Genomic DNA, 10,139 nt, shown 5'->3' on the forward strand with positions numbered 1-10,139 from the left:
TCCATCATGTAAACGTAACCTAGATGAACATAGGATACTCGTTCAAACATGGCATCCTACAGAAAGCTGCCTTAAATGTACCGTCTGTATCACCAGAATCAAGACGGCGGAGTTACAGTATCTAAAAATACATTATTTCAATGTATTTCTTTGTGCCCATCTCTAATATTTAAAAAGTGCGAACAAGTCCAAAAACAGCTGTGCTGCCCAATAAAGAGGGTCAGAGCAAATCGAGCAGTTGTTTTTCACAGTGCATTAGATAGACACAGTCACAGAATGAATATGGCAGGATTTTGGAGATCTTCCTGATGCTCATGCAGAAGTTCTTACGAACGTGTTGGCAAAACAGAGGTAATAAAATCCAAACAAATGGTTGCGGTCGGCATCTGCTAAAGTCTGTCTCCATTGGAAGAGTGACTGAAATAAAAGTATTGGCACAGTGAGGAGGTACTGGGGGAAACTACACCTCCAATATCATCGTCATCATCGCCGACCAGGATACCTCGCATCTTATCAGACTCCATATTCACCCAGATAACGCAGGATGACGCTTAGTGTTCAGTTCCAAAACCTAGTGAATTGTCGATATTCAAACAAAAATTGAATAGAAATATACTCCAAATTCATTCAGTAGTGAAAAGTATCAATAAAATAGTTCCGTCTCATTATAATAGACTATCCAATATTTGTGTGCTATGTATTTTTTTTATGCTTATTAGAGAATCGCCGTGTTAGCTTAGCAACATGCTAACATCAAATTCTTTCTAAACCCAAACTATACTTCGGTTTTTATGTGTATGCTAGGTTATACGTACAGTACACTTTCTAGTGTGCGTGTTGAGCGCCTCTGTTGGCGCACACGCACAGTATCAAATAAAGTATCATTTGAGGGGCCATGCGTTCGGCTATACACGTACGCTAGCGTTCACGTCAACACTGAAGTATAATTTAAAATCACTTGAGGTGAGTGTCCTGTGAGTGAGGAGCACTATCTGTACTATAAGTTTTTGCCTGTGTAAAGAGGTCCAAATTGGTCACTTAATATGAGGGCCAATTTCCGTTAAAACGATAGCTCACACAAAATGAACTACTTTCATGAGGTGACAAACCTGTATGGCAATCTTTCTTCTGTAGAACACAAAAAGATATTTAACAGAACATATTACATAGTTTGGCGATATCCAAAAAAGCATAATAGGGGCACTTGAATTTTATTTAAGTTTTAGCTATATGTTAAAGTTTAGATGAAGTTGTAATTTTGTTGTTTGTGTCAAAAATAGTAGTTTTTTTATTTGTCTATGTAGTTTTTATTCGTTTTATATCAATACATCAAATTAAATTAAAATGAGAAATGTAAAAAAAAAAAAAAGTTTAGGTTTTTTAATATTTTTATTTTATTCCAACTTCAAATAACGTTTTTAGTTTTAGTTTCTGCTTTAGTTGCCTATTAGAACTCTGGTCCATCTAATGAAAGTGGTTGGGAACCAGAGAAATCTGTGGTCACCTTTCACTTTCATTGTACTCCTTTTGTGCTCTGCACAAAAAAAGTCCAGAGTTTGACTACAGACAGCACTGCAACTCACTAGGTTTTGGAACACAGCCGTTGTCGCGTCTCTTCAGTCTGTTTTCTCGTGATCCTCTGTCCTCTCGTTGGGTTCTTGAGCCGCTTCTGCGGTTGAGTCATTCTCCTCTCCACTGTCACTGGTTGGTGTCCTGGCCTTCCGTGCGTCGAAGAAAGCTACGATGATCTCCGAGTTCTGGTAGATGATCATGCCCGAGAGGGTGAGGGCCGCTCCAGCACAGCTAAGAGCCGTCAGCTGGTGGCCAAACAGCAGCTGGGAGAGCAGCAGGTTCCCCACCACGTTCAGGTTTCCCAGGATGTGCAGCGTGACAGCGGAGGTCAGGGTGATGACACAGCAGCTGGCCAGGTTGTAGAGCACTGAACCCAGACAGCTGAGCAAGATGAAACCCCAGAGGTGACGGTCATACTGGAGAGGGGACTGCATCGCTGCCCAGTTCTCCAGAACCAGAGCGGCTATGGCCAGGATGCAGAAGCTGGGGATGGACATCAGATACAGTAGGAAGATAGAGTTGATCTTCTCCTCCTGAAGCAAGATGCCTGACAATTACAAATATACAAAGAAAAAGTGCTGCAATTTAGTCATTATAGAGTGCAACAGGTCAACACTTGTTCAGCAGCTTTGGTTCCGGAAGTCATTTTTCCATTAGTTTCTCCCATACGGATTTCGAAAAAGTTGTTATAGGCCATGAATGAGGCAGCCAGCTATGAGGTGAATCACAATATCACAAGCTTTGATTTGTAAAAAAGAATCAGACAAAAATACAAAAGGTACAAGACTATACTTAATGGCTTCAGTGATAAAAAGAACTACAATCCCATGAAGCTTTGCAAACAGCATAATCAAATTAAAAATGATAGACTTATTTAAAGGTGCATTGCACAACTTTTCATGTTAAAAATAGCTGTTTTTCTATCCTATACATGCTTAAAGAACTGCCTGATGGGCTGAATGAGCCCTTCTCTGCGCACTGAGATTGCCTCTATAATCCTGTACAGTAAAATATATAAGAGGGATTCGGGCTCGAATTTGAGACTGGGCGTGACGTCATGCGCGTTCACGCTCACCAGGCTATGTCTCGCAGGTTTGTGTATTCGCCGGCGCCGCCATTCTCCGCATCAGCGAAGACAACTCGTGCGTCAAAGGTAGAAGATGGATTCAAAGAGACCGGCTTGTAGTCCATTCCAAACCCCAACTCCACGTAAAGTAAAGAAAAGAACAATTTTGTCTAGTGCCACCAAAAGGTCCAAATTGTAGTCAAGGCGTCGGTGTAAGACGAGAATCAACCTCGGGAAGGCATTCAACAAATGGAGAGATCTCCGGTCTGCTCTTGGTCTCAAACGGGATCCTCAGTTGGCTTTTTTCTTGATAAAACGGTAAGATATAGCCCAGTCTCTAATGTTTGATACGGCCAATCTATGTATGACAACAAATAACGATGCGTAAAATGTGTAATGCTTTAGCGTAAGCTAGATACATGTACAATCAGAATTGGTTGCAGTTTCACTTGTCGCCAGAGGGGGCGTAGTTCTGCAAAAACTCAGAGACTTGCGTTTTGCACCTTTAAAAATGTTGATTTTATATATATCAATAAAAAACCTTGAGAATAATATCTCACGTAGCGTTACATTTACCTCAGGCATAGTGTTGACAGCAGGTTAGTTCGCTAGAGAAACGAACTCTAGAGAGAAGCATTTCGTATATTCACTATATTAGCCTATTCATTATATCTACTTAACCTGTGAGTATAATGTCTTGATTATTTAATGTATGTTTAAATAAATTTGTCATGAAAACAAGTTATGACAGCCACTGTGTAAATTATTATATTTCAAAAATGAATTGCAGTAGAACATTAACTTTATAATTAGATTTAGAAGTTAATGCAAAACCTGCCTTATGTGCAATTTACAGTATGTTATGTACTTGTGTTGATTATTATATCTAAAAATAAATAGCAACTGAATTTAATAATTTGGGCTCTCTTGTTAATTGTGACACTTTAATATTAAAGTAATGTGTAATGAAGGGCTCCCACTATATTGTTTACAGCATTAGCCAAGATAGGTTTTTTTTATCATAGAAAATTGTAATTATGATACAATTTATTTAAACACATATACACATTTGTTAAAAAATGTTGTGTTTAGTTTACTCCCCTCTGCTGTACTGAACCGTGACTTCAATACCGAACTGTCATGTTTGTGTACCGTTAACCCCCAAATATTATAATAGTCAAATATTGAAGTATTTTGAGAACGTAGGATTAGTGACTTTTTTTTGTACAGCATCATGGGTAATGTTGTTGTTCACGGTAAAGGCCCTTGCACACTGACTCCGAAATTTTCGTATGCGTTTTTTCGTATTCGTGATTCGGTGGCTCTGAATTGTCAAAACACCATTCGAACGGTTTGCGAAAATGCAGAAAATCGAACCCGATCCGATTTTTTTCATGACGAACGAAAGTTTCGGACGCAGTGTGCAAGCGTGATTGACATAACGTGAGGTGATGTCGTATTTACTTTTTAACGTGCGGAAAATTTTGGACTCAGTGTGTGCAAGGGCCTTTAGACTTCAAAGGTTTATAAGTATAGGGTTATACTATAAGGTTTAGAAGTCCCTATAGGGAAATTGAATGGATTTTTACTACCGTAACCCAACTGTTGCGCTCTATACTTAGTGACACATATTTTTTGCCCATCTGGATTGTCATTTAGGAAAGCGCATGTTGAGCTATGGTGTAATGCATTTAGTAAACAAGTTGAACCTCTGTGATGAAACTAAAATAGTGCACTGAAACATAACACCAACAGATGAGCAAGAGAAGTCTTCATGGAGGATCTCCCCTGGACCAAGAAAGCAAAGTAGCTGATTCATATAATTACAAACTCTGAAAAAACATTTAATTCCCTCAAATTTCCCAGTTTTCTATGAGATATGAATCATTTAAATATCTTAATTATTAAAAATATTAAGAATAATAATACGAGCCAGATTTTTCAATGAGGCAAATACTTAGCCTCTGTTAATTCTTGGTTTCCTAATATTGACACATCATATTTTTTCTTGTATACCTACACTACAAGCAAAGTTCAATTTGTTAAAAACAAGCCACTGCCCATTTAGCTTGTATGCAAGCTGTAGGTTATGTTATGCAACAGTACAATAACTATAACTAAGTCAAAAAGACTCAACCCAAAACCGGTTCTCCCAGTAAACTAAAGCGCAGACTCTCGCCCTCACTCCGCTCTCTCACTCCTTGATGTTCTCAGAGCCAGATGCCTAGTTATTCCAGGGAGGAGGTCACTTAGTGTAATGGAGCTCAACTGACACTCATTTTAAGAAATCAAAAACAGTTAAGTAGTTAATCCCCATCTGTTACTGTGAGTTCATTTGCTACTTGGTAGATCGGGTTAGAGAACAACAGCAGCATGTAGTCGCTCGTGGGTCTCTGGGACAGGACGTCCTGCACTCTGACTCAGACAGACACTAGGAAGTTACAGCAGTGTGGAACATAATGACCAAGAACTAGCCTTATTGAGACAAAAATAGGCTCTGCTGACAGGAACATTTGGTTAAGAATATTTTCATATGTCAATAAAATAGCCAGTGACCTTTTAAATTATGATGATGAATTTAGATACATCATCAAATACCTTTCTAAAATTTTTAACATGTTTTATTGTCAAACTGATCAAGAAAAGGCTCTGCAGTTGAGAAGAGGGTTATGAGAAAGATCACTAGTCATCCGACTCGCGAACGAATTGTTCTTGTGAGCCGGTTCTTTTTGATGATTCGGTTGAAACGATTCGAAAGGCTTTATGAATCATTTGACTTGTCTAGGAATAACGCAAAATATACTTGCCTTAATTTGACCAATTAATTTCTCTGACTCTACATTGACTTTTACAGATCAGTATATGGATTTTTTTTTTTTTTTAATCAAATAGGCATTGCCCTTACAAAAACTTGTTTATTACAATGAAGTATCTTAAAGCTTAAAGGGTTAGTTCACCAAAAAATAATTAATTATCCCACAATGTACTCACTCTCAAGCCATCCTAGGTGTATATGACTTTATTCTTTCAGCTAAACACAAGAGTTATTAAAAATGATCCTGGCTCTTCCTAGCTTTATAATGGGAGTGAATGGTAGCCAACCTTAGATTTTGAAGCCTAAAAAAACGCATCCATCCATGAAAAGGATGGCTTGAGGGCGAGTAAATTATGGAATAGTTTTCATTTTTGGGTAAACTAACCCTTTAACATAAGACATGTCGCTGTAGAACGTTCTAAATCTTTAATACATCTATCAATTTCTAGGCTATATGACTTTCCAGGTAGGTCTGGAATTATAAAGTTAAAATTCCCTAATATTCCCAGGTTTTAAATGACATTGAAAACCCTGAATCTGTATAACTAGATCTAAAACAGTCGTAAATGTAGACTGCAAAAAAAAATGTATCATTTGAGTGATAATAAGTTTACTAAAATGAATCGGTCCGCTTAAAAGAATTCCAATTCGAATTCCCAACGCCCATTACTTACTTTGTTGAATGGTTTTTACGCCTCTTAACATGGTGGCGGCGAACACAAACAGGCAGCCGATCTGGTCGAACTGGACCTCGCCCATGATGCTGAACGACGCCCCGAGACAGATGGGCATCATCGCGGTGTACTTCAGGATGTGGTGCTGCTTTCCGAGAATCAGCGTGGAAATCGCCAGAGTAAACAGCGGCGTTGTTGTGTAGATCATCTGTGCGAACGAAAGCTGCACATAATTCAGTCCCACGTTTCCAAACGCGATACTGGCACAGAATGTCAAACTCAACAGGAACACTTTGAATTTGGCGTTGGCGGTTAAATCCTGCTCGCCGATGCCCCTGTGCCGGATAACCCTGCATTTGATCAGCCCGTAGTCCACCACTATCGCCGTCAGCATGTGGAGGGCTGACAGAAGCAGCGGGTATCTGAAATTGTACACGGTGAATATCCATTTGTTGAGGCTGGATATGGTGGAGCCCGTCACCAGCCACACGGAGACCGCGAACATGAGGTGAAGCATTTCTGGCGGCGTCCTCTCTCTCTTCCCGGTGTCCCGGGTCTCCGCGCACTTGGTGGAGGGGCCATTGGTACTGATCATGTTCGTTTCATCTTCGCACCTGCAGGGTAAACACATATTAAGTTTGCAACGTAAATGAATAATTCATCTCGTCAAATACAAAAATCAGGACATAGTAGCAATACGAGTCAGTATTCACTCTCTGTTGAAGGTCTGAAGCCGTGTGTGTTGTCCTGTATCTTAACCCGCTATAGCAACCGTGTGTTTTGGAAGCAGACAGAAACAACATTCCGACACGTGTTACGTGGGTCTGGTTTGTGACGTAACGTTAAGGCACGGGCGTTTGTTTTAGGCATGAGAGTCTGATGAGAGGTAGTGGTGTTTCATTCGGGAACCAATCGGTTCTTTTGAAGGAATCTCGACTCTTATGACTCGAAATAGCATACTCCTAGGGCCTGTCCCAAAACCTACACTTGCGGTCTTTTCACTCTATCACTTGTATACTATATAAGTCATCGTAAGATCAAAATCGACAATCCTTTTTTTTATGGAATATTGTAGCATTTTATTAAAAGATATCATTTAACCATGCACATCATTATTCATGTGCCCTCTTAAAGGGACAGTTCGCCCATAAATTAAAATTCTGTCATTTACTCACCCCCTCAAGTTGTTCTAAAACTGTATGAATTTCTTTCTTCTGCTGAACACAAAATAAGATATTTTGGAGAATATGGGTAACCAAACAGTTTTTCAGTATGGGGAATAAAATACTATGGAAGTAAAATACTAATAAAATACTTACTATTTCTAACGATATTTCAATCTTTATATTGCCAGAATGGAAAGAGTAATTAGGCCTATGCTTTACGTAATTAGAGAATTAGCGAATCAGCGAATGATTCGAGTTGTTAATGATCAGCGAATGATTCGAGTTACTGTAATGCTCAGTGTGTGTCCAAAAATCACTTCCCTACTATATAGAATGCGAAAAACTGTATGCCAACAGAGAAGTATGCCCGAATACATATTTGAAAATTGGTTTTCTTGTGCTCTATATAGTACCCAGCTATTATAAACATATTTTAATGTTGTTAGTGTGTATTATTTAGTAGACAGATTTCGAGGGAGCACCCGTTTTCTCACGACACCGGGGGCGCGCAGGGAAATTAATCCATCGAGTCTACCAATCAGAAATCGGCTCGTGTTGCCCTGCCTGTTTTGGATTGGTGGGCCCTGTTTATTCAAAATACTCTATGTAAATGATTCAGTATAAGCAAATCCTAAACAAACGAGTGGCTATGGTAATTAAACAGTCGGGATAGTGAGTCGCTGAATGCGTTTGTCGCTGACTTCACTGCTGTCGGTGGCTTTTAGATTGACAGCGCAGCAAGGCGACTGAAACTGCGACGAGTCGACTATACAGCCTAGCCACATATACCAACAATTACTTAGTTGTGAGTTTAAACAGTAACATGAGACGTTCAATGCGCTGCATAATAAAACAACAAGGTCGTACATTGTGTACAAATGACGCTGGTCGATGACGTCTATTCACCGCAGCATCGGTATATTTTATGTCCCGTATAGTTTCAATGGAGGTTGTTCAAGCTTAAACGTGTCATATATTCCTTGTTATATTAATATATTCTTATATTCGCTTGGTAATGCGACTGTCGGATTATATCAAGGATGCACTTGTCTTGATCGCCACATCGTACGCTAATTGTCACGTCCAGTGAAGCGTGGAAGCAAAACGTTTCATAAATCAATGACACTAGCAAGACCCTCACAGAGGAAATAAACAACTAACCAGTCCGCATCAACAGAGTAACGTTAGCCTATAATACTACCAGTGTCCGATTGCACAGTATGATAAAAAGCATTTGCGTCGTCACTTACCTTTCCCCCGCACTGCTGAAGCTAGATGTGTTTAATAATATCCTGCGCGGAGACACATTCAGCTCTTTCTGTGAGCTCAGCTCCAGTTGTTGCCAGATCAGCTGTGCCATACGTCACCCGTCTATTGATTCGCTGCGCCCGCTGAGAGGTGGCCGACCCATCGCGTGCTGAGGACAATAAGTTTCATAAAAAAAGGCCTTGTTGAGCATCTCAAAGATTGCGTGTTTGTTTATTTATTCATTTCGTTAACAGACATTTCGATTGACAATTTTATTGTTTTCTATTTATAGGCTATATTTTGGTTATTTTTAACATGTCCCTTTTATTTTCACACCTTTTTATTTTATAATCACGTTATGTAGGCTATTGCTTTCTATATTTAAACACTTTAACTCAAATTGAAACAAGGTTAACAATACTTCCAATAAAGCCTTTAGATTTCCATGACAATATTTAAAAATGTCACTCGCATCACTAAAGGCTACATTTTACAATCAATGTTATACGGCAAGATAAGCTTGACTGATTAAGGCCTGTGACTTATTAGATAATGGTTATTTTAGATGGCATGTTTAACCTGATTAAAGGGATAGTTCACCTAAAATGTGAACTCTTGTCATCATTTTCTCACCCAAACCTGTATGAGTTTCTTTCTTCTGTTGAACACAAAAGAAGATAATTTTGTGGGCACCATTTCTCCCATACTTTGGAAGTCAACAGTTTACCAACATTCTTCAAAATAGTATCTTCACTTGTGTTCAGCAGAAGAAAGAAATACAGGTTTGGTAAAACCTGAGGGTGAGTAAATGAGTACGTTGCCGTTCTGAACCAGTGGATCAGGATCTTCCATTAACGGCAGTGGTCAGCGATGTGAATATAAAGGTGATTAACTGAGCAATGTTGCCACCCATCATATTCACTTCACAGTATCAATGTTGAATAAAACATTCAGACATTTTATCAATGTAAAATGCATATACAGCATAAAATTCTGTCTTGCCTGTTCATGAAATAAATTCACTTTTAAATTCACCCTGTAGATTTCAGGATATATTGTTGCCAGGAGACTAAATTGCTTCTAGAAGATTAAAACAACATTGTGTTGCATAATTTTTCCAAATTATGCTCCAGTGCTATTCCAACTACTTTGGAGCTTCCTACTGGCCGTGATGAGTACTGAAATGCTACAAAACAAACCATTGATAACCTTTGAAATATTAATCAAATAATTATTGTTTTCATCATTCGTTTGAATCTATTACATATTCAGATTATTATGTTTATTATCAACCAAGACAAATAAACATAATCTACAGTGAACATTTTAGAGAGATGAACTTTAAGAGTCCTTGGAAGGTCCAACACATTCAACATCACCATATCAGAATATTTTTTAATCAATTTATATAGTTATAATAATCAGCTAAAGTTATTTATATATCTGGAAAATACTGCATACATGGAAAGTGTAGTTTTTGCAGTGGTTGTGGTGCTGAGGATCTCAAGGAATTCTTTGAAGACACTTGCTTGTGGTTGAAAAACTCAAACACAGACAGTAAATATGAAGTTCAATCAGTCCTTTACATTTTTCACAAT

The 10,139-nt window shown here is 38.6% G+C and overlaps 1 protein-coding gene across 3 annotated transcripts; it reads right to left on the bottom strand.

Moving 5' to 3' along the window:
• Nucleotides 1-1,459: 1,459 nt before the first annotated feature.
• On the bottom strand, nt 1,460-8,656 carry slc35e4 (solute carrier family 35 member E4). Of its 3 annotated transcripts, none has more exons than XM_056253340.1 (3): nt 8,544-8,656; nt 6,128-6,741; nt 1,460-2,119 (listed from the first exon to the last, which is right to left on the bottom strand). In XM_056253340.1, exons 1-3 carry the CDS (start codon nt 8,651-8,653, stop codon nt 1,617-1,619), a joined length of 1,227 nt encoding a protein of 408 aa, XP_056109315.1. In that variant the 5' UTR covers nt 8,654-8,656; the 3' UTR covers nt 1,460-1,616. The 3 variants fall into 3 exon arrangements, with proteins under 3 accessions (XP_056109315.1, XP_056109316.1, XP_056109317.1); XM_056253341.1 differs by lacking the exon at nt 8,544-8,656 and adding an exon at nt 6,827-6,950; XM_056253342.1 differs by lacking the exon at nt 8,544-8,656 and adding an exon at nt 6,841-6,943.
• Nucleotides 8,657-10,139: the final 1,483 nt, after the last annotated feature.

The sequence above is a fragment of the Rhinichthys klamathensis genome, unplaced genomic scaffold (genome assembly GCF_029890125.1).
Source record: "Rhinichthys klamathensis goyatoka isolate OS25496 unplaced genomic scaffold, OSU_Roscu_1.1 h1tg000104l_1, whole genome shotgun sequence".
Taxonomy (NCBI): Eukaryota; Metazoa; Chordata; class Actinopteri; order Cypriniformes; family Leuciscidae; genus Rhinichthys; species Rhinichthys klamathensis.

Bases quoted from the DNA above. Each gene is read 5' to 3' on its own strand.
- slc35e4 (XM_056253340.1), bottom strand. From the start codon at position 8,653: ATGGCACAGCTGATCTGGCAACAACTGGAGCTGAGCTCACAGAAAGAG. The intron at 6,742-8,543 runs GTAAGTGACGAC...TTTACCCTGCAG, and splicing joins TTCAGCAGTGCGGGGGAAAG to GTGCGAAGATGAAACGAACA. The intron at 2,120-6,127 runs GTAAGTAATGGG...TGTAATTGTCAG, and splicing joins CGTAAAAACCATTCAACAAA to GCATCTTGCTTCAGGAGGAG.